Below are 22,279 nucleotides of genomic sequence, written 5' to 3' on the forward strand. Positions count from 1 at the left end.
TTTGAACGTCGATCCCGCTGCCTAGCTCGAGGTCGTCCTAGCGTGTCTGTGGGCAAGCTCGCTCGCCGAGCCTATCTTGTTCGGCTCGATAGCGTTGCAAGGACGACCTCGACCTCGACACCTCGAGAATGTCCGCCCGCGACTCGTCCCAAGTCTGGCGGCCGCCCGGATAAATCAACTCGTCCGTGTTCCCGAATGTCGATTACGACGGCTGTGAGTATGTACCTAGTCGAAAGTTGGCCAGGTTATGGGTTATCCTCCTCTTCATCCTCGTCACTCCCATACCCCGCCAGCCCTCCTAGGGCCGTGATGCTGCTTGTCGGGTTGGTTTTCGTTTTCGTTGTCGATTTCGGCACAACCTTGGATCCCGAAATCTTGATGATCGCGGCTTTTCCTCTCCCAACCCGGTTGATCTCGCTCGACGCTGATGCTGATGCTGATGCTGATGCTGGTGCCAAATCGAACGGGTTGTACCTCTCCACCGTATTCCTCCTCAACGTCGTCGACAAGTCCCCCACCCTTTTCCCGCTCGACACAACAGCAGAAGAAGCAGCCAGAGTCGACCTTCTCGCTCTCGCCCGTTCATATTCCTCGTCCGCCTCCCCCGGTTCGAGCCTGACCAACCCCTTCCCCTCCAACCCCAATCCCAAGCCGTACTTGCTCTTAACATCCTCATCCACCCGTAACCTATCCCGTTCAACGCGTTTCTCCTCTCGTAGCCGTTGTCGTAAATGCTGGGACATGGTATACGGATCAGAGGTTTGGCGGTAAGACAGTTTCGCCAACGCTTCGATCCTGTCGGATTTCGATTGAGCTTGGGTGGCTTGGGTAGTGGATTTCTCTAGGGCTTGGAAGGCGTCTGCAGGGGGTTCGGCGGCGGATGGTCCTTCCGTGTCTGATGCGTGAACGCCGTGATGATTATCCATATCAGTAAAACCACAAGAAGGCTCGGCGAGATTCAGAGGAGGATCTCAAGGAGAAAAAGAAAAGGAAAGAGGAGTGATAGCGGGGCGGGATCCTTACCGTGCGCTCGATATCCGCCGTTCTCCTCCGGGTCCCAATCTTGCTCTTGAGCCCGTGCTCCTTCTTCGACGACATACCTGGCGTTCTATAGATGAGTAAAGTTCATAGGTGAATCCGAGAACATAAGCTACGAACTCGCCGGTTGCAAATACGGGCTTCCAACGAGACGAAGAAGACTCGACCTGTGGCTCACCTTGGGGTCCGTACGGATCTCGAACCAGCCGGAACAGAGATGACATTTACACCGAAAGGCGTAGATGGCCGTGGAATAGTATTCGCCGACTTTTCGTTTCTGAGCATTGTACCGGACGCCTGCTCCGAGGTGGGACTGCGAGGTTAGAATGGACTTGCTCATCAGCTCGGGTCGACATGATCCCGCATTCTCGTCTGCTCACGTTGCAATGGCCACACCAGATGTTGAAAGGGAGTTCGAATCTGTAGCATTTCGAAATCTTCCAGATCAGCAAAGCATCTCAAGTTGAACATCCCGAGACGATGCACTAAGGACCAGACTTTGGGGAGACGTTACTTACCTGACGACCAAGATCCCTTTATCGATATGCTTTGCCCTCACTCCGAGCGCGTGAACGCCGCGATAACTGTTGAGCGTCGACGTCTCCCTCGAATCATAGTCGGGCGGGTAGTACTTGTTGAAGCCTTGCATGTTTCAGCGAGCAGGCCTATGAGAAGGGGAAGCTTGACGGCAGGGGTAGAGAAACGTTAGTAGGCAGGTAAAAGAACGGTAGGATCAATCTATCTGAGATCTGATCATGAGCCTCTTCGGATGCAAAAGTGAAGCGAACAGGCATGTACAGTCGCTCCCCGCAGACGAGAAAGAGTCGGACGCATTTTTTAGCGTTTTCTCGTCTCCTTTGTGCAGGTTTCCCATTGCCAGGGTCAAGGACGGTAATGCTTGACTTACTATGACGTAAAAAAAGACATAACAATATAGCAAGCCTCAAGAAAACACCTGTTATAGTGTTACGGGATCATCACGTGAGTCGACTACCGACACACAGGCTCGATCTACGGACATCAGCATACACCTAAGTCCGGCTCGACGAGGCGAATCCGATTCCCTCAGAGCAGATTCGGTCGTCCCTACCATTCGCCTTCACCATTCACCGAAACAACAAACCTTCCCGACGCATATCACAAACAGGTACAGGGACCTCGAGGTACACGACAACCTTACTCAGGACCTCGACAACCTTACCCGACGTACCTAGGGACAATGCAAACACAAACTCGCCTCCTCTACCGAATCCGGTTGCTCTCGACAGGATTCGCTTGTTCGCCATCTCGCTCTTCCAGTTTCGCCATCTCTCGTCGTTCTATCGTTCTGGGATCTTTTCAGCTTTCGTCACTCTCTTCTCCTTACTCGTCTCCGTATAAATAGCTAGAGGAACTTGACCGAATTCGATAGAGGACGCTCTGTAATAGTTAGAGGTCAAGTTCCGATATCACATTCAATACACGCCTATCTGACTTGTTACAACATCTTCAAGACGTGTTGCGGAGAGGTTACAACCCAAGGACGTCGCTAAGTATCTACGCTTCATCGTTTTACCTTAGACTGAATCCGGTACTTCACACCGAGTGATCACCTTCCTTATCCATATATCTCTGGATTCGTATCCCTCACCCGAACCCGCTTCATCTAAGCGAACTTGCGACATTCTCCCGACTACCTGCGATTTACCTATAAGCACCCTACGCCTTACGACCTAGGACCTATCTCGATTAGCGACTTCCGCCGTAACATATAGCATCTGCGGTACGCATACCAAACAACTGTTTGGGTGGTTTTACAGGGATGTCTGATGAGAGTTCCCATATGGAGTATACTTAGAACACCCCCTATGTGTTTACCGTAACATAGTACTCTTCCACTATATCTGTTATTACATTCATTACCTTACCCCTACCTTTGAGTCCTGTGTGGTACCATTACAGGCTTGCTGGCAAGCGTAATGTCAACTTTATGGCTGTTACATGGCTTGCAACTTTCGTTACATGGCTCAGAGACCTGCTGTTATAGCCATCTTGGTACATGATATGCAATGATACGCACCCGCATAGGGGATAAAGTGTGTGTTTACACCCTTACATTTGTAAATAAGCTGATTTGAGTTGATGTTTCTCATCAATGGTACACTAAATGATTTTGAAAATGAGAAATTCTAAAATCCATTCTGAGATATGCTCAATTCTTGTTGTTGCAAAGTGTGAGAAGACAAGAAGTGAGAAGTTACAGCCTTACCTAGCTTGTGGGGAAGCAAGTAATTCCACAATATCCTTCTCAGAATTACAGATTTCTCATTTTGGGGGTGTCTCATCTGCGGGGGAACGATTATGCACCTCGACCTTGGCCGTTATTCTTCAAGTCTGCGACAACATATTTATAAGCTATAGGACGGTGCTCAGTACCGCAGTAGCGGAGTAGGTTATCTTGCACAGTGGATCAAACGATCGAAGATCTGCCACACGCCCGCAATCGTCAAACACACGGTCCAGCCTCTCAACGTCAGATTTCACGAGCCACCCTCTCGTACCATGTCGGTGCCACAGGACATAAGTCAAACAAACCTCCGTCTCCCTATCGAACTCGTTGAGAAGATCATTGAAGAGAGCTTGGATCTGAGACGTCGACAGAAAGGAGGTCGCAGGGAAGATCCGCCCCGTCGATTCCCAGTGATAACGATCCAACAGAATGCCATCGGGCCGTTGATACGGAGTTGCAAACTCTTCGCCAGTATCATCATCCCCAAGCTCTACCGGGACGTCCTCCTCAGGAAACAATACAGCGTCGAAGTTTTCTTGGATCGGGCTCGTTTCAGTAGCCTCGGGCACATGAAGACCCTCCATGTCGACTTTTTCGCCGTCCAGGACCTCTTTGACAGAGCTCCCTGGTACGCCGGAAGGCTACCCGAGCTCGTCGATCTCCGGCGCATGCAGACCCATCTCCATACGCCTCGGGACTTTACTGCCCGGTATGGAAACATCGATGGTGGCACAGACTACTGCGAGGAAGGAGATATCGCGAGATACATGATAGCCTGGGAATTTCTTCGTAGACCTCGTCTTGAACATCTGGAAGTCAACGGGGACATTGCGAGACATTTGCTACCGGATCTGCTTAGATTGTCAGTTCACTAGATTCTTGCTATTACGGTCTGTATGCTTATTGATGAATCGGAGATCTGACAGCTTCACGCCACAACGACTCGTGATCAATGGTTTCCATCTCGGGAACAGTCGATCTCCACTACCTTACTCGTATCTCGCCCAGGCCGACGCCGCTGCCTTCCGGCTTGCAGGGGATGTGACACTACACTGTGATATGAACTTCGACTTTCAATGTCAAGAAGCCTTTCAGGCTCTATCCCGCACTCATCTAGAGCCAGGGCCGACGAGTCTGATCTTGACTCTTGGATGGTGGCAACGTGGCGCAGCCGATCCCTCGATCAAGGCTAAGGGTCCCGTTTCCAACCTTGTGGCGTGTTTCCTTAACCTCATAAACGATGGAGGCACCATCACCATCAAACCCTACCTATCGGCAAATAGCCCAAATCAACACGCATATTGCTTTGCCGAGGCCATCGACCCTATCATTACAAGGGAAGAATACCCAGACGTATATTTCCCATTCGAATGCGACTGCGGACATGGCAAAGAGACCGGGTGTGAGTCTACAAAAGCGTTGGTACCCGCGCGACAGCATAGCTCATCGAATAGTATCTCCTCCCGCTAGTCTGGGACGGCGTTAGGCAAGACCTTTTGGATTACTTCGAGATGATATATGGCTTTGACGACGAGTATGCAGCAGACCTCGGAGCCTGATGGGCGGCGCTGTGAGTCTAGTCCGACCTCGCTTATCGAAATGGCCAAGACTAATCATGCTGCTACCAGTCTTCTTTCTTCCATCATTGTGATGTCGTCTCGAAGGCTGCACGCCCATTGCCGGGACCGCTCGGCGACGCATCTGCCGATACGCACGAAGGCCCATTCCTCTCTGCCGTTCAAGCAGGGGACGCCCTTTTCATCAGAGGGGATCATCAGAAGGGAAATGCATGATAACGGTCTGTCATTCAGCACACCTCATCCCGTACCAATGGTTGTCGATAGTGGAAAAATAACCGGCAACCTGGACGAAGTTGAACTGTTTATCGGCGGAGGGGTTCGCGAAGCGGTAGAACCGACAGCGAAGTGAAGTGATTATCGAAAGAACAGGCGATGATTTCGTCGCGGACTGTCTGCAGTCGAGAGACATCGCTCGTTGAAGTATGATGTGAAAGCATATGCCGTATCGCTTGAAAACCGCCTTGCCACGAATAATCCAACGTCGAGTCAAGACCTTATTGCTTCGTTTCCAAGACAAAGGTGCATGCAACGATTGGCAAGTCGTCTCTTGGTGATTGCATGTCATCCTCAGGTTGTTCTCTCCAGTCCAGATCGAGCGGGAAAATGAGCTATCGAGCTGACAGATCGTTGAAGCTATCCCCGCTTACCATCGGTCATCGCCGTCGAGACTTAGCGCTTAGCGAGTGATTCAACCACCTACGAAATGGCCCCATCCTCCTGTAATATTTTGCTTCTCGACTCTCTATCCTGCTACTACATACATCATCACTGAGTAAACGCAAGCGGATAATACATATACATAGATAGGCTCGCATTCGATCGAGGTAGAATTCCGGGAAACGGTGGCGACCAGTGTTGCCGCTACGAAGCCTGTCCTACAGAAAAGATTGAAGTCGGAGACGGGAAATATTTCACGGAGCGATGGGTAAGGACATGGTGCCATCTACCAAGGGCTCAAGGAAACCCACCACAAAACCCAGTATTCTCGATCGGCTGTAAGTCTTGTCTAGCACTTCGAGGTTTCTTTCTCGTGTCTCGTCCACGCTGACGCTGCAGTACAACCTGTCTCGCTGCCCGACGATAGCCTGACGCCCGTCAGGAAAGCAGCGAGACGTGCTATCGAAGCTACGATCGGATCGAAAGATGCGCAGACAGATCCCGAAGTAGATGCTCCGGGCTCTGCTCAAGACGATCCCGATGTGGATGACGCCACTGATCATCATCCGACCAGATCGACGCAAACCTCCGTGAATGCAAGGCCCGTCAATCCTCCCCTCGACTTGCCACACGGTTCGCTAGCCTCGCCGGCGATGCCAGTATCGACGAAATCGTGAGTGCTGCTTTCTTCGATGCATCAGTGTTGATCACTTATTCGTGCGTTAAGCTGATTGCGGGATTGAAAAACGGTTCGCGGGTTTTTTTGATAGGGTCGTGAGGCGACCATCACCTGTGATCGACCAGGGTGCCGTCAACGCTTCGTCCGCTACCACCTCCGTCCTGATTCACCAATCGGGTCGGACCGGTAGCTCCTCGATGGATTCTTTCTTGCAGTGGTTGCCTCCAGGTATATACGCAATCGAACGGAACGCGCGCTTTGGCAAATCGCTGACATGTTGATCCTTCTGCTCGTGAACCTCACGGTACAGCCCGCCAACTCGTCTACGAGACCGATACCCTTCTCTATTGGTGTGCGGTGCTTGGCTATGTTGTGACAGGAACTCTATATAATGGAGGTTCAATTGATTTGAATCAAAAATCAAAGACCACTAGGAAGGAATCTTTTCCCCTTTCCAGGAACTGCAGGAAGAGATCTAAACAAAAGTCAACTATCATCACAGTTGACCACAACAAACCAGATCTCGTTTTGACCTACATGTCATATGGTCTGTACGACACTTGGAGGGTGTGCATGGTCATTGAAGCGAAACCTGCAATAGAATGGGGCACTGTGAGTTCCGCGCGATCGTTTCCGACGCCCCAAACCACGACGATCTTACATCGTTCTGCTCGCGATCCATAGGCTATGGCTCAAATCATCGTGTATATGATGAAAGCTTTCCTAATGGACGGCTGTACCATGGGTCTGGTGGTAGCGGGAACCGAATATCGCTTCCTCTTCTGGTCGGTCGACCCGAACGGTGTTCAGCGCCTGTACATGGTCGTCCCAGAAAGATATAGTGTCTCCGGGAAGCGAATTGGGAAGTCGATCACGTTTCAAGCAGCCGTCGACAACTTGACAGACAGTGGGATCGAGTGGTGCCTATCGTCATCCTCGGACCAGCTTGCTTCTCTTTCGAAGCGCAACCTATTCCGGATCTTCTCGCACCTCGAGCGACAAACGGCTGCAATGGATCAGCGACGAACGGCAGCACTCGACGGACAAACCGGTCTCGCCTTCGACGGTTGTCCACCGGATCTCGAACAAGCGAAACGGATCGAAATCACGGGGAACCTGTGGGACCACATGCCAGGAAGCGATCTTCCGGCGACCAACGGACTGGGTGCTCCTCGGAACGTAGACGGCGGCGATCCAAGCGACGCGGGCACAAACGGCGAGGCGGACCAGATAGATAACGATGATAATCCTGAACAAGGAACGGATGGGGCTATCCAGAGCGACGACGGCCTGGACGATATGAAGGAAGAGACTCGACAGTTGATGTTGATGTTCGGGAGGTTCCAAACGATGGGGCGAGTCAAACACCAGGTCGATACTTGGCGCGCCAAAACGAACGAATCAGCGTCACCTGCAGCGCCCGGCATGGTCGCCTCGACAAGCGACTCTGCTACGAAAGAGAGCGCTATCGGATACGGCCATCAGAACTATACTGCTGAAGACTGGGATTTCATCTTCCAAGAATAGCCTCAAGAGAATTCTGCTACAAGCCACCGATATCATATCCCATAGATTCCGCGCATCTCGCTGTCTAACACATATCATGTCCGCAAGGTATTACATCTCGAAATTCTGTCCGGCAGAGCAACAGGCACCGTCCTCGTCATGAGACGACATGGAGTCGAGCCAGATTTCATAACCTGAATTCGGCGCCGAGCACTCAAGACCATGTACACAACTGCAGCGCCTCGTCGGCCGGGGGGGAAGGGTTTAGGCGGGATGGGGATAGGAAAGGCTTATCAAGGGACTGATCAACTAAAAATGAACGTCATATGTTATACACCATGTCTTGTACATTCGGTTCCATGTTGCTATGCTACATGCATTCATGTTTCACCCGCTTTGGCTCCTCTTACGCCAGGGTCTTGCTTCTGATAAGTGAATCAGCCACGCGCGCTAAAGAGGAATCGGACCAGAAAGCAGTGTCCCACCTCGTCGAATCGATGCGATGGTCTTCACGAACGACACCCTTCTGGTCCTAATTGATCCTCAGTATCAACCTACCTCGGAACTACAGCTGTACCTCTCCATTCTCCAATTTGCACTCAAAACCCCAAACCTAGCTTCCATTTCGCCTTCGCAATGTCTACTCTCGAGCCACCCACCATGTCCGCCGAGGACGTAGAGAAGACCGTCAAGGGTTGATTCAGGTAGATGGAAGAAGGAATTGCTCGACTGAACGACTGCATCGATCGTCAGAGCAGGGAAACTCGGGAAGCCAGGGAGGAGATCCAGCGATTAAGGGATGAGGTCTCGCGATTGGGAGGAGGTGAAGATCAGCGCTTGTGAGAGCAGCGCGACAACGTGAGTATCATCCTTGATCCTTTATCGCGATGGAGTACTGAGAATGTTCTGTCAGGCTTGGCGTCCTATCCCACTACACGATCGGTGACATCCGAGGAGGCGCTATAACCACGGCGATATCCTGGCCGTGCTCGACAAGAGATCACGAACAGGACCGTCAGCAAGTTCATGCGGTAATCGAAATGCTCGGAGGCTTCGAGTTGAGGGACAAGGCAAGAAAGAGGAGGAGGGTGTACAGCTTCTGTATCGGCATTAGAAACGAGCCGGTCGATCTTGTAGTTTTTCCAGTACAATTCCATGGACAGGGTATATTCGCACTTCTCTATAGATACAACGTCGAATCATAAAACTCTGTTGGTGAAACCTTTCCGACTACCGAAATCAAACCCTGCGCAAGTAATTCGACGGGGCGATCCCTGTCCGCCCATCGTCGTAGCTCAACTCCCACCATCCGGCATCGTAAGACGTGCCTCTCCTCGACAAGTTGTAGGTGACACCCTTCTTCAGCGCAAACTCGTCCGATTCTGCTGCTGTATAGTCGTAAAGCGCCGTGACTGCAGACATCGGGGCGAATATCAGCATGGAAACATGAATACAGTTCGAACCTTCTCTCACCTTGACCGAAAGCGCTTTGGATAGGTATGCTCGGCCGGGATTGCAACGGCGGTACAGGCGGTGAAGAGGGCGAGTAGCTCCCAGGCATGGTTGGCGGGTTGAAAGGGAATCCAGGCGAAGCGATGTGTCTCACTGGACTCGAGACCGGAGACATATGATGCGTGACGGGTTGTGCGACCGGGGAGACGGCCGGTGAGACATGGGTCGCCACTTGCGGGCGGTATTGTGGCGTTGTCGAACCCGTTGGGAGCAACTCTACGTACCCAGCCGGCACGAGTCCCTCGAGAGAGTCTCCTTGGACTTCTAGCCGGACCTTGATCCACCCTTGCCCGTCATCCGGTTCGATAACGTGAACCATCGCTCCCTCTATCGAACACGTTGAGTTAGCACCATACGAAGGCGATCTTCGCCGACTTTCCCTGGGCCATACTCACTCTCGACCGTCAACTCGTCATCATCCGCCGCTTCAAAATCGAACAAGACCTTGGCTCTCGGCAAGCCTCCAGGAGTTCCATTCGGACTCGGGTCCATCGATCGAGTCCCGTTCATCCTGTAAGACGGATCAAGTCCCCCTACCTCTTCCTCGATAACAGGTGAACCGCCCGGCGAACCTCTTGAAGGCCCGCCTAGCATGTCTCCACTCCTGCGTCTCATGGGTGAGCCTCCTGGAGACACGACCCCACCCGTCGGCGCGCCAAACATCGAGATCCTCCTTCCCGTACCCGCCTCCCTCTGTATAGGCGATGTCAAGACCGGTTGAGAGGCCGACGAATGTAGTCTGCTCCCATTGCTTCCCATCCCGACGATTCCTGTCGTGTCCAGGTTGTCCATATCCGTCATCCTGTGCGGCGGAGGCAAGACCGGCGTGGCCATCGCCAGCGGGCTCAACCCTGGAGGCGGGGCGTTACTGCTGGACGAATCGCTCGAGTGTAAGCGCGAGGTGAAGGACCGCCGTATGGCCCGGAGAGAGCTTTCCTCCTTGTCCTTGATCGTCGAGGCGATCGAAGCGAGGTCGGAAATGCTCTGCGACGTCGAGGATTCTTTACGGGGGAACATGTACGACCTCCGCCGATCCGAGGCCGTCGTCATAGACGAGCCTCCGGTACATTCGGCAGGGACCTGTCATGAGCAGGAATGCGCGTCAGTCGATGGCCCGTGCTCTCATCGCAGCAACAGTGAGGGCCTACCTTGTTCGCGCACTTGACATGCACGTTGGATCCACACTTTCTACACGTCGATCCAGGTTTCGTGATGCCCCAGATGGAGGACTATGCTCCAGAAAGGTAAATGATCAAGCCCATGTCAGCGCTTTCGTCCCTGCCGATTACGTGTCTCTGAAGAACGATTGAGGCAGCCCAGACTCACCTTGCAATACTCGCAAGGCGTAGGAATCGCAAACGAAGCGTTTCTAAAATCATGCGGTTTCTGCGCTCCCTGGTCGTCTGTAAAGTGGGGCGTTATGCTCTTGCGGATCAGCTCCGGCCGCGTGTTTCCGGCATCATCAAATCGAATGGATTCGGAACGAGAGGAAAGGGGAGGGAAGAGACTGACCTCCAAGAGCTCGTTCCAACAAACCAATCTCGACGTCCAGCGCTTCGATCCTGAGTTCGGCCAACGACAAGTCTTTCAGGGTGATCATCATCGCCTACCCGTCGCCCCCCAAAGTCAAAGTCGTTCGGGAACACGGCACAAACGACATCGGATATGGGTTCAGAAGGGAGAAATATTAGCATCGTCTCCTTTCTTTCACAAGGACAATCCCACCCGCGGGCTCACCTCGACGATCTCATCCGGATCCCCCAGCCCCCTATTCTCCTCGTAGGCCTGTACCACCCCCCTGCCCCTCCTGATCTCTCCTCTCCAGCCGACACACAGCCCGTTCAACCTCGTCCGGCTCTCTCTGGCTACAGCCAGCTTGTTCTGGAGGACGACGACTTCTTCCCCTTTGTGACTCCCGTTGGGACAATTCGTCGGCGCGGGTCCTAAACCGGCCTTCCCCCCAGGTTCGTCGAAGCCCAACTGATCCCCGCCACCGAGGGTGATCACCCCCTCCTCCAAGAACCCCGGACAAGGTTCAAACACCCTCAGTACCGGGGCTTCTTCCAACTTTGGCCTCAGATTCCATTCCGCGTACAGATCGGCGTCTTTGGCCGGGTCGACTTTCCTGTGAGCTTCGACGATCGATTGGGCGTAGGTCGCTTGGGCGGTGTAAAAGTGGGAATAGACCGTCGATGAGTGGGAGAGGAGCGAGTTGAGCCGGAGGGTCGAGGTGTGGAAGAGCGTCTGGATTTCCGCTTGAGGTCGGGCTATACCGGGTCCGAAGGGGGTCACTAGGGGGTCCGCCGTACCCGTTTCCCCTCCTGGTCCTCCTGCTCCCTCTCCCAAGCCCTTCCTCTCGGTCCGATCATAAAAAACCTCCTTGTCCCGATTCCCGACCCCCAAAGCGATCACATAATTGTTCCTAGCGTTGTTCTTCGCCACAAGCGCTGTCCTGTACGACTTGAGCAGTCGGGGTAGGTGTTTATCGTCCCTGGGCGCGCGGGAATGTTTGAGCCTGGCGGTCTCTAGGTCTGTGCATGCTTGGTGGTACTGAGAGGTCGTATGGCGTAGTGTGGTGTGGTGTGTGTAACGTGATGTGATGTAATCGGGGTGAAGGGTCCGAGTTGAGGCCGGGGTGAAGTCGAATATGAAGAGAGCGGATGGGAGGTGCAAGGAGATCGAACGGGCGTGATTTGGGTTCCGAAATGAGCGATAAGATGCCCATAAAAGACGATCCGATATGGATATAACCGCACGAGCGCACGATCATAATACATATAAAACGAAAACATATGAAATCAGCGTCAGACTCAATAAACATCAAGTACCAGTAAAAGCCATCAGACTCTCCACCCGACTCCGACCCTCGACAGCCAAAAACTCAAACTCACCTTCCCCTCCCACCTCCTAACCTCCCCCTCCTTTTCCTCCCTCTCCCCCTCCAACCCCTCAACCCACCCGACAACCTTCTTCCTCCCGGCCTCTTTCTTCTCGCCAGACTTGCGTAGTTCGTCGATCACTTGAGATTGGAGGGAGTCGGCTAATCGGAGGTGTTCGTCGGCTATGTTGGTGAGGGTTGTGAGGTGGGTGTGGAGGGAGGATAGGAGGGTGCTATAGGATAGGATAGGATCGAGATGGCGAGGTGGAGTTGGTTCGAAAGAGGTGATATCGAAGCCCCGTGCGCAAAAGAGCATCAATAAACGTCCAAACGAGCTCGACGAGATCCGCCAGAAGAGACTAGACTCACTTTCTCATCTCCAACCCCTCTTCCCACCCTCGACTACTCTCCTCCCCGACAGTCAACAACACAACCTTGCGCTCCTTAAGTTCCTTCTCCCTCAATTTCCCTACCATCCCCTTCAACTTGACCGCATACTCTCGTTCTAGCTGTGCTCGCCCTTCTATGAACCCGCGCAAGTCGGCATAGAGCGAGAGGTGGTGAGAGTAAAAGGAGAGGAGCGGGGTAGCTTGGTCGGGTAGGGAATGGGGCCAGGGGTGTTGAGGTGTCGAGGTGGTGTTTACCATGGTCGACCGAGTTTGATTGTCCACTCGAAGGTGGATTGTGGTGAGTGTATATAGGATAGTCCGAGGTCGAGGTCGAGGTCGATCGATATCAAAGGCATATGTGTTCATCTCTTGGCGACACAGCGTGACCTCCGGAAGCAAAACAGGTCACGCAGCCGGATGTATATATCTGACGTAATCACAGCCGCAGTATCACGTGACTGACTGATCATGCCTGACGTAATTACCTAGCGTAATGATCATACTATCGTCACGTGACCCTTCTCCCTCGGCCCGGTGCGAGCGAGGATGGCTAGGTTTATCCAGATAAGCGGGTAAGGGCGGATGAACGATGGTTGGGGTTTACCCGGGGCTTAGTGGGTGGTAATCTCTCTGCTCGTAGCTCGTGATCACACGTCGAGTCGAGTCGAGTACATATACAGGGAAGAGTACAGACCCTGACCCTCTAAGCATATATACACATACACCTACTTTGAGATGCTCACGAGACGTCTCTTCTCTGCATCCACAACAACGCTCATCAAACGAATCCGCACGTTTCCCACAACCTCGACCTCGACCTCGACTTCCACCTCATTCCTTCGTCACAAGCATACACATACGCATACTCGTAGTACAATGTCCGAACCCGTATCCCTCACCTTGCCTAACGGACAGACCGTCCAGGTGCCTACCGGGTTGTTCATGTGAGTCTCCCCGGGGTCAAGTCTTTTGTACTTGAGAGGTTCAGGGTGCGGGTCGGGAGCTGAACCCGGTATCTTTATCTTTATCGCACATCACATCACACCTCATCTCACCTCCCTCAACCCTAACCCCCAATAAATCCCGATAACAACAGTAACAACGAATTCCACCCCTCCTCATCCGGCGAGACCTTCCCCATCCTGAACCCCGCTACCGGCGAGCACCTCTTAGATTTCCACGCCGCTACGGAAGAGGATGTCGACAAGGCGGTCGCGGCGGCTAGGAAGGCGTTCAAGACGGTTTGGGGGAGGAACGTGGCTGCTACCGAGAGGGCTAGACGTGAGTCGTTTACAGGCGATGCTTTGCAATCCTTTTCTCGAGAGAGAGGGGAGGGAGATCTTCGCTTTTGACATGATTTTGCTTACCCGATGAGATGAGCTGACTCTCACATCTCATATCTCATACCTCGCATTATGTTTTACCTTCCACCTCCCCACCTCCCCTCCCTTCACCTCCCCAAAAAACTTCAAAAGTCCTCAACAAACTAGCCGACCTGATGGAATCCGACCCCCTCCTCCCGCTCCTCGAATCCGTCAACGGCGGAAAGGGAGTCCGGATCGCCAGAGAGGCCGATCTGGCGGATAGCGTGGCGTGTTTGAGGTATTACGCTGGGTTGGCTGATAAGCCGAACGGTGAGTCTGGTGTGGTGTTTTTTTATTTTGGGGGGGGCGAGGTGGTGAGGGTCGTGTGGGATTGTGGGCTGGGTGGTGTTGTCAGGACTTGGTCCCAATACACCATGCCCCACCACGCCACACCACACCTTATCGAGTTTCGACATCGAAATCACCGAATGACCTCATCCGACCCTGAGACAAAAAAATGAAGATCAAGATGGCTGATATTTCGTCTACTTCCATCTCATCTTGTTTGCTTTTCGCCCCCTCTCTTGATGGGGTGACTTCTTTCGTACGATGATGTTGACCCGGGCAGGCTCGACCATCGGAGCGTTCGGGACGGAGAAATTCATTTACACCGTCCAGGATCCTATCGGGGTCTGTGGTCAGATGTGAGTGATGCTCCGGGGATTTTCAAGCTGAGCTCGAGTCAAGGCGTTTGTCGATTGGGAATTGATGCGATCTTCTGTTTTCGGGTCTGGATTTGGTTGATGACGTAGTATTCCCTGGAACTACCCTCTGCTGATGTGGGCTTGGGTGAGTGAAAAGAGTCGCGGTGAAAGTGGTGATGAGGTTGGAGAGCAGGGAAAGCTGATTCTGGAACTCGTTCTGTGGTCGGGCAGAAAATCGGACCTGCCATCGCTGTGAGTCTCCTTTCTCTTCCATAAACCTAAGACCCACCTTTCCGTAAACCGACACACCTGACTGACAAACCGATCTTCCTCCTCCCGCTCAAACCTGGCAGGCCGGCTGTACCGTCGTGATGAAACCCTCCGAACTCACCCCCCTCTCAGCGACCTACGCCTGCAAGCTGATCAAAGAAGCCGGATTCCCGCCTGGAGTTATCAACACCGTCAACGGTACCGGAGCGGTAACGGGGAACGCTATCGCCAGCCACATGGATATCGATAAAGTCGCCTTTACCGGGTCGGTGGTCACGGGACGTAGAATTAGCGTGGCTGCCGCGCAGAGTAATTTGAAAAAGGTCACCCTGGAGTTGGGTGGAAAGGTTGGTGTCTCGGTCTTTCGTCCTCGAAAGGAATAGGTCGGACTTTATACCATGCGCTGACGCGCGACTCCGGCTCGTTCATTACGATCGACAGTCCCCCTCGTTGGTGTTCAACTCGGCCGACGTCGACGAAGCCGCCGAATGGCTCGCCCTCGGGATCTGGTTCAATTCGGGTCAAGACTGTTGTGCTGGATCTCGACGTACGTGCAATGCATCGGACTTGACATCCTACCGTTACGCACGCGGGCCTTTGGCTCACCATCAACGAATCCGCTTTCAATTTCGTTTGTTTGTGCAGTTTACGTACAGTCTGGGATTTACGACAAGGTCATCGAGGCGCTCGTCAAAAAGGCCAAGCAGAGCGCGATCGGGAACGTGAGTAGGGTCTCGATCCTGGGTTCGAAAATTATCGTCGACGTCACGCTGACAAGGCGAGTCTTTGCACCTCGTAGCCCGCCGATGAGGCGACTTCGTTTGGGCCCCTGGTAAGTCGCGCGCGAGACGACTTGTCATCCCAACTCCGAAGCTGACCCACTGCCCGTCGCCCATGCAGATCTCGGCGGCTCAGCGAGACAAGGTCCTCGGTTACATCGAGGGAGCCAAGAAGGAAGGCGCCAAGATCGCGACAGGCGGGAAACCATGGGCCGAGTCCAAGGGGTTCTACGTCGAACCTACGATCATCCAGGACGTCAACTCGGACATGACGTGTGTCAAGGAGGAGGTGAGTTGCTCGGGATTGGCGAGGACGGGCCAACCTTGCCTTTTTACATTCATTGACATGACACGCTATTACATTACGCCCTGCAGATCTTCGGACCCGTCATCTCCGTCGGCAAGTTCGAGACGGAAGAAGAAGCGCTCGAACTGGCGAACAACACCAGCTACGGTCTCGCCGCCGCCGTCTTCACCTCGGACGCCAAACAGTCCATGCGGGTCGCCCACGCTTTGGAAGCTGGTACGGTCTGGGTGAACAGCTACGCGCTCTTGCACGTTCAGGCTCCGTTCGGGGGGTACAAGATGAGCGGGATCGGACGAGAGTTGGGCGTGGAGGGTCTAGCGGCTTATCAGCAGACCAAGGCGGTTCACCATTCGTTGGATCAGACCATGTGAGTGTACAAGTGGGGCGTGTGGACGCCTCAGGGTCGTATCATATCGGTCACTTTGGGGATCGGAGCTGAAACGACTTCTGGCTTGTCCTTTTCGACCAGGTCGTGGCCCGTATAAACGTGTGTAGGTAGACACGAAGAGCGAAAAGTTGGAACAAGGTCGCCGAATTTTTCATTTCCTTCTCTTGTATATGCCGAATGGATATCCGATCAAAAGATCATACATGATATCGGCTTGACAAGCGATATACGACATTACATTACACGAGTCGGGCAAATAGAGGCAGGAGGTCCGTAATCCTCTCCTAGTTGTCCCATATGGTCGTTTCATCCCCCCCAAGGAGTCTATCCGGTCCGAGACCCATCCCGATCGAGTATAGTATACGCCTTGACTGTAGGGGTCGTATAATATACTCACGCACTCTCGTACGTAGCGCCTTAACCTTTTTTGATAATCGATAACCCCCAATAAGCGCGGTGATCGTCGTTCAGCTCGTTTCGAGCTCGACGGCAGACGATACAGTTATAATACTGTAATGCCCTGTCCTGCTGAATGCTGTAGGGATAAGAGGGAGTGCCTCGGGGGTTGTAGTGAAACACGACATATGTACAAGGTTTGAAACGATCGAGATACAATGACGATCACGTGATTGCCCTCTGTCGATGACGAATTGGCGTTTCCGATCGTTCGATCGAGCGATCGAGAGAGTGTGTCTCCATCACTCACGACGTCGTCGTCGGTCAAGAAAAGGGTCGAGAACGTCTTGCGACAACATTAAGGTCGGGGTACTACTATCAACCCTCTCTCGTTCGCAAGCTAGTACATGACATTCGGCCTTGCTGGCACATCAACTCGTTGCATAAAAAACCAGCTCGGAATCAGGCCGTGCCGACTTCTTTTTCCCGCCGTCGGCCATCAACATCATCACCGTAAACCTCAACTTCCATACCGCTACAACAACAGTAATCGCTTTTCCACCATGCCACCCTCATCCAAATCTCAACCTCAAAAAGTAGTCATCCAGCTGCACTACAATGACCTCCGAACGCACGATTCGCCCGTACTCTCCCACGTGCATTCAGCCCAGTCTTCGGAGAAGGGGATCACGCACTTCTTGCCGATCTACGTATTCGACGAGAGGGTGGTTGCGTTGAGTTGTGTTCCTGGGTACGAAGAGTTTGCGCTCAGGTCCACTTCTACCTCGGCAACAGGTCAGGAAGAGAAGGAAAAGAAGGAAAAGAAGGAAGAGAAAGACGAAGCTAGACCGACTACCATCCGGGGCCTGGGTGACCTTCCCCGCCTCCCCCCCTCTACCTCCTCCTCTTCCCCATCCTCCACATCCTCTCCCGCCTCTACCCCCACACCCACCCCAACTAAAATCCCGCACCCAAAAACCCGCCTAGGCTTCTTCCACAAGACATCCCGCCACCGCCTCAAATTCCTCACCGAGTCCGTCTTTGCACTCCGTCAGTCTTACCGGGGGATGGGTGGAGATCTGATTGTGGGGTGTGGGTTTATGGAGGTTATTTTGGGGGGGGGGTCGTTGAGGCTTTACAGAAAGGGCATGGGGGAGAACAGGGGGGAGAGGGGGATGGGGGGAGGTATGAGGTTACCGAGGTTTGGATGCAGAAGGAGGTAAGTACACGTTTCGGGGATCGGGGGTTATTTGCCTTTTGGGGATGGCTGTCGGTGGGACTGACTTTTTTTTGTCCATTACCATTCCCTCTTCGTCTCCTCCTCGTCCTCGTCCTCTTCGCCACCAAACCACCACCACCACCACTACCACCACCATACCATACCACCCCACGCATTGCAGGTCAGCACCGAAGAAGTCCACTTCCAACGGCGCCTCCGCGCCATCCTCGAACCCTACGGCACCGTCTTGAAGCTGGTGGATTCTAAACCGATGGTCGCACCCGAAGATCTGCCTTTTGGGATCGAGGATACGCCGGATTTGTATACTAGTTATCGGAAGGTGAGTTTCCTCTTTTTTCGAAGGGGGTTGTGGGTTCCGCTTGAGAAGACCGCTAATTCGACTTGAATCCGGGATCGCTTGCAGCAAGTGGAAGGTCTAGGCGAAGAAATGATCCGCCCCCCCTCCCCCCTCCCTGCCAAGCTCAAACCCATCCCCCGACTCCCTCCTTCCCTCTCCCAATCGATGTACCTTCTCCCGGAGAACCTTTGTTCGACAGAGGTTTTCCTTCCATACCTCTTGGCTCCTTTACTAGCCCAGCCAGACCTCGGAGACCCTCTCGCCCCGATCCCGATCCCCACCTCCGACAGCGAATGGGATTCCTACACTTCCAAACTCCCTGCAGACGACCCCCGCTCCGCCTTCCCCTTCGTGGGCGGGGAGACCTCGGCCCTGGCCAGGCTGGACGACTATCTCGGCAAACACATCTCCCAAGGGAAAGTAGAGGGGGGGACTAAGGCGATGGGGTACAAGGATACTAGGAACGGGTTGTTAGGTGAAGGGTTTAGTACCAAGTTTTCAGCTTGGTTGGCTAATGGGTCGATGAGCGGGCGGTATGCCGGATGGAGGGTCGGGCAGTTGATGCAGAGGTAAGAGTCATCATCTAAAACATGTTGGTCATGGACGGAAATTCTGATCGTCATCTGGCTTGGACGACAGCCTGGCCAACGAGGGCAAGCTCAGCAAACACGTCGAAGGCAACGTCTACTGGATCCAATTCGAACTCCACTGGAGAGACTACTTTTACTACGTCTCCCAAAAGTTCAGCCGGATGCGTTCTTTCAACACCGAACGGCTCAGAAAAGCGCGACGTATGCCCCCCGACTCACCAGCTCCGGGGGAAGCGGGTACCTCCTCGAGCCTGTTCAACCTGGGTGGGTTCCAGGAAGTCTTGAAACCACACGAGAGCGCCAAGACGATCGATAATTGGAAACCTTTCGACCTGAGCGACCCTGAGGACAAGGCGAGGTTGTTCTTCCAAGGCAAGACCGGTGTCCCCTTCCTCGACGCCGCTCTCAAGGAAATCTCCGCTACCGGCTACATGTCCAACCGGATGAGACAAAACGTGGCTTCGTACTTTACCGTCGACCTGTACATCGACTGGCGGGTCGCCGCCGAATGGTTCGAATCCCTGCTCGTCGACCACGACGTCTGCTCGAACAGCGGGAACTGGCAATACCAAGCCAGCGGCGTCGGCTTGGACGCCAGGGCGAGCAGACAGTTCAACCAGATTAAACAGGCGAATCAGTACGATGTTGGGGATGATTACGTCAAGACGTGGGTGCCTGCGTTGAAGGATGTGGATGAGACGTTCATCCAGACTCCTTGGTGTGAGTCGTGCCGAGGGCGAGAGGCCGACCATTCATAGTATAGTACCAGCCGAGACTGACTTCTGATTATTTCCCGGACGTCGATCTCTCAGTACTTTCCGATCAAGAAAAGGCAAAGCTAGACTACCCGTCCAAACCGCTCTCAGAAGGTCCTGATTGGAAACGACATTACCGAACGTTCAGTGGGCATGGAGGAGGCGGTGGTGGCGGTGGTTTCGGGGGAAAAGGTCGCGGTGGACAAGAAGGTGGGGGTAATCGAGGAGGGAAGCGCGGTCGGGGCGGTCATCATGGCCATGGGAGCGGCGGTGGGAAGAACAAGGGTAAGGGTGGACGTGCGGATCGGGGCAATAAGCAGCTCGCCGTCGATTAGAGACGGGTTTGTCTGTCTGTAAGCGTGTGATCTGGGGTTGTCTGTGTCATCGTTCACACGGATTGTACATATTTTTTGCTTGCATGTCATCTCCCCCATACATGATTCCGTGTGATCCGTTGGTCATCGATCGATCGACTGGGGCGATGACGTAACGTGGGGACACATGACCCTTCCGGCGAGGTCACCTCTTGTTATATACCCACTCACTCTCTTCAACGTCTCTGCTTCACCGTCCGTTCTCTCACAGTAATCATCGCATTGATGAACAGAACCTCGCTCAGACTATTCACACATCTCAAACCAGCATTCCGTACCGCCTCATTCCGACCGACAACTACCACCCCAACGCACCGATTCAACAACATGTCCACTTCAACTTCAAACTCAACCTCAAACTCGAACTCGAACTCGACCGACTTCAAGCCCAACTGGGCCTCGGAGGATGGGAGCTTTAAACGTCAGGTCAGCTCTTTCAGGGATTCTATCGAGAAGGGCGGCAAGTTTGAGCCCGAGAAAGGTGAGTCTGGGCTGAACAGGCTGATTGGAGGAGGTCGAGCGGGGACGTAAGCTGATAATCGATGATCGAATCGGGCTGATTTTGTAGGACGATACCACCTTTACGTTTGTAACGCTTGGTGAGTTCCGTTTGCCCTATTTAAGAGGAAAAGAAGGTAGTATCGAGCTAATCAATCTGTTCTGGACGGCTAGTCCCTGGGCTCATCGAACCCTGATCGTCCGCAAGCTCAAGGGTCTCGAAGACTTTTTCGGCGAGTACCCTCAGTCTTCCGCAAGACATCCACATCTCCCTCTGACCAGCGTCTATCGCCCACCAAAACCTGCTTCTTTCTTCCTCACCGCTTCATCTCTCCCACTCTCATCTCCCCCACCCCCATCTCTCCCACCCCCACCCCCATTGTCAATTTCGATCTGTTGAACGGCAATATAATATAACAACAACACAGACGTCTCCTACGTCCACCCCCACATGCTAGAGAACGGTTGGAAATTCGCTATCCCCGGCGGCAAAGTCCCCTCAGAAGATTTCCCTCAAGCGACCGAGGACAAGCTTTTTGGGAGCAAGTACATGAAGGAGATCTATTTCAAGGCTGATCCTGGTGAGTCTTTTTTTGGAGGAGTTGGGGCGAGGGAGTTACGGTGTGGTAGAGAGACTGAGAGGTTGATGTTGATCGTGGTTCTGGTTGTCGCCGTGGCGGGTATGCGGGGAACATATAGAGTACAACGCTCGGTACACCGGTAAGCACTCTATACGTGAAAGACTAACCCGGAGAGATCAAGATGCTCACGACAAGCTTCTCCTTGGTGATGATATAGTCCCCGTCATCTGGGATACCAAGCACAACACCATCGTCAGCAACGAGTCTAGCGAGATTATCAGGTTCTTGAACACCGTCAGTCGCGACGCTATTTCCTCTACTTTTCGACGACCGGGGCACTGAAATCGGTGTTAATTCTTACTTACTGCGGTGACAGGCTTTCAACGACCAACTCCCCAAGGAAAAGGCCGAGCTCGATCTTTATCCGGACGAGCTCAAGAAGGAGATCGACGACTTGAACGAGTGGTACGCCCGTACCGATCGCACCGTCGTTTTCGTCCACCCTTACCGAACCTTCTTTCTGCCTCGCAGGGTCTACCCTTCTATCAACAACGGAGTCTACAGATCCGGATTCGCTACCACCCAAAAAGCCTACGAAGAAGCCGTCACCGAACTATTCGGCGCTCTGGACCGGGTCGAAGGGATCTTGAAGGACGGTCGAGAATACCTCATCGGGGGGAAGTTGACCGAGGCGGATGTCAGGCTTTACACCACTATCGTGAGGTTCGATATTGTCTACCACGGACACTTCAAGTGTAATCTCGGGTCTAGTGAGTCCAATTTCTTTCCCCTCTACGTCTAGCCAATCGATTTCCCCGGCATGCGCTGATCATATCGTACATTACGTTGCGCTACGCTACGTTGTTTTTTCGCTGCAGTCCGTCACGACTATCCCGCTCTCAACCGTTGGTTGAAGAACCTCTACTGGAACAACGCCGCCTTCAAGGACACTACCGATTTCGAGACGAGCAAGGAGCACTATTACTTTTCTCACAAACAGATCAACGGGTCGCAGGTGGTTCCTATCGGTCCGAAATACCCCGTTGAGCCTTTGTAGGATGTTGGCCCGCGTGGGATGAAGCTGTTCTATGTGAGAAGTAACAAAGTAAAAGAGTCGAGACGGGAGCATGATTATTATGTATTTATCGATATGTTTAAAATTCGAAGTTTGGGCGCAAGGTTACGTTTTTGGATACTCAAATGGAATCTATATGTTTGTGTTACATACATCTTTTCAGTCATTCGATT

The 22,279-nt window shown here is 53.1% G+C and overlaps 7 protein-coding genes across 7 annotated transcripts; 5 read left to right on the forward strand and 2 right to left on the reverse strand.

Annotated features, from left to right (window-relative positions):
- Nucleotides 1–245: 245 nt before the first annotated feature.
- HD553DRAFT_276886 (nuclear mRNA splicing, via spliceosome-related protein) lies at nt 246–1,687 on the reverse strand (the record flags this gene model as incomplete). Its single annotated transcript, XM_046177975.1, has 5 exons — nt 246–895; nt 1,024–1,108; nt 1,217–1,351; nt 1,419–1,458; nt 1,557–1,687. 5 exons carry the CDS (start codon nt 1,685–1,687, stop codon nt 246–248), a joined length of 1,041 nt encoding a protein of 346 aa, XP_046033620.1.
- Nucleotides 1,688–3,227: 1,540 nt separating this feature from the next.
- HD553DRAFT_123839 (uncharacterized protein) lies at nt 3,228–4,973 on the forward strand. Its single transcript, XM_046176527.1, has 3 exons — nt 3,228–4,169; nt 4,234–4,877; nt 4,936–4,973. The coding sequence occupies exons 1-2, from the start codon at nt 3,580–3,582 to the stop codon at nt 4,775–4,777; spliced, it is 1,134 nt and encodes a 377-aa protein (XP_046033621.1). The 5' UTR covers nt 3,228–3,579; the 3' UTR covers nt 4,778–4,877; nt 4,936–4,973.
- A 676-nt stretch (nt 4,974–5,649) lies between these two features.
- Nucleotides 5,650–8,086, forward strand: HD553DRAFT_317794 (uncharacterized protein). The gene is made up of 5 exons (XM_046180795.1): nt 5,650–5,882; nt 5,972–6,217; nt 6,315–6,451; nt 6,534–6,835; nt 6,908–8,086. Exons 1-5 carry the CDS (start codon nt 5,809–5,811, stop codon nt 7,748–7,750), a joined length of 1,602 nt encoding a protein of 533 aa, XP_046033622.1. The 5' UTR covers nt 5,650–5,808; the 3' UTR covers nt 7,751–8,086.
- Nucleotides 8,087–8,815: 729 nt separating this feature from the next.
- Nucleotides 8,816–12,803, reverse strand: HD553DRAFT_352334 (uncharacterized protein). Its single transcript, XM_046183686.1, has 9 exons — nt 12,489–12,803; nt 12,133–12,352; nt 10,979–11,791; nt 10,754–10,847; nt 10,568–10,644; nt 10,390–10,470; nt 9,637–10,321; nt 9,203–9,568; nt 8,816–9,141 (listed from the first exon to the last, which is right to left on the reverse strand). The coding sequence occupies exons 1-9, from the start codon at nt 12,764–12,766 to the stop codon at nt 8,969–8,971; spliced, it is 2,787 nt and encodes a 928-aa protein (XP_046033623.1). The 5' UTR covers nt 12,767–12,803; the 3' UTR covers nt 8,816–8,968.
- A 385-nt stretch (nt 12,804–13,188) lies between these two features.
- Nucleotides 13,189–16,593, forward strand: HD553DRAFT_352335 (aldehyde dehydrogenase domain-containing protein). Its single transcript, XM_046183687.1, has 13 exons — nt 13,189–13,452; nt 13,605–13,789; nt 13,984–14,142; nt 14,441–14,516; nt 14,625–14,661; nt 14,748–14,768; nt 14,870–15,133; nt 15,228–15,333; nt 15,432–15,508; nt 15,586–15,618; nt 15,687–15,854; nt 15,941–16,239; nt 16,342–16,593. Exons 1-13 carry the CDS (start codon nt 13,244–13,246, stop codon nt 16,355–16,357), a joined length of 1,650 nt encoding a protein of 549 aa, XP_046033624.1. The 5' UTR covers nt 13,189–13,243; the 3' UTR covers nt 16,358–16,593.
- Nucleotides 16,594–17,219: 626 nt separating this feature from the next.
- Nucleotides 17,220–19,913, forward strand: HD553DRAFT_345186 (DNA photolyase, FAD-binding/Cryptochrome; the record flags this gene model as incomplete). Its single annotated transcript, XM_046183072.1, has 6 exons — nt 17,220–17,741; nt 17,798–17,875; nt 18,057–18,215; nt 18,300–18,802; nt 18,873–19,543; nt 19,636–19,913. 6 exons carry the CDS (start codon nt 17,220–17,222, stop codon nt 19,911–19,913), a joined length of 2,211 nt encoding a protein of 736 aa, XP_046033625.1.
- Nucleotides 19,914–20,279: 366 nt separating this feature from the next.
- HD553DRAFT_329782 (glutathione S-transferase) lies at nt 20,280–22,088 on the forward strand (the record flags this gene model as incomplete). The annotated part of the gene is made up of 9 exons (XM_046181938.1): nt 20,280–20,433; nt 20,521–20,551; nt 20,625–20,683; nt 20,879–21,031; nt 21,150–21,170; nt 21,249–21,325; nt 21,408–21,496; nt 21,563–21,801; nt 21,910–22,088. The coding sequence occupies 9 exons, from the start codon at nt 20,280–20,282 to the stop codon at nt 22,086–22,088; spliced, it is 1,002 nt and encodes a 333-aa protein (XP_046033626.1).
- Nucleotides 22,089–22,279: the final 191 nt, after the last annotated feature.

Source organism: Filobasidium floriforme (assembly GCF_021052385.1).
Source record: "Filobasidium floriforme strain CBS 6241 chromosome Unknown HD553scaffold_23, whole genome shotgun sequence".
Classification (NCBI taxonomy): Eukaryota; Fungi; Basidiomycota; class Tremellomycetes; order Filobasidiales; family Filobasidiaceae; genus Filobasidium; species Filobasidium floriforme.

Coding starts and splice junctions, on each gene's coding strand:
- HD553DRAFT_123839 (XM_046176527.1), top strand. CDS start 3,580: ATGTCGGTGCCACAGGACATAAGTCAAACAAACCTCCGTCTCCCTATC. Junction 4,170..4,233: donor CTACCGGATCTGCTTAGATT/GTCAGTTCACTA, acceptor GAGATCTGACAG/CTTCACGCCACAACGACTCG.
- HD553DRAFT_317794 (XM_046180795.1), top strand. CDS start 5,809: ATGGGTAAGGACATGGTGCCATCTACCAAGGGCTCAAGGAAACCCACC. Junction 6,218..6,314: donor ATGCCAGTATCGACGAAATC/GTGAGTGCTGCT, acceptor TTTTTTTGATAG/GGTCGTGAGGCGACCATCAC. Junction 6,836..6,907: donor CTGCAATAGAATGGGGCACT/GTGAGTTCCGCG, acceptor CGCGATCCATAG/GCTATGGCTCAAATCATCGT.
- HD553DRAFT_352334 (XM_046183686.1), bottom strand. CDS start 12,766: ATGGTAAACACCACCTCGACACCTCAACACCCCTGGCCCCATTCCCTA. Junction 12,353..12,488: donor GAGGGGTTGGAGATGAGAAA/GTGAGTCTAGTC, acceptor CCTATCCTATAG/CACCCTCCTATCCTCCCTCC. Junction 10,645..10,753: donor GTTGGAACGAGCTCTTGGAG/GTCAGTCTCTTC, acceptor CCCACTTTACAG/ACGACCAGGGAGCGCAGAAA.
- HD553DRAFT_352335 (XM_046183687.1), top strand. CDS start 13,244: ATGCTCACGAGACGTCTCTTCTCTGCATCCACAACAACGCTCATCAAA. Junction 14,769..14,869: donor AAATCGGACCTGCCATCGCT/GTGAGTCTCCTT, acceptor CAAACCTGGCAG/GCCGGCTGTACCGTCGTGAT. Junction 15,134..15,227: donor CCCTGGAGTTGGGTGGAAAG/GTTGGTGTCTCG, acceptor TACGATCGACAG/TCCCCCTCGTTGGTGTTCAA.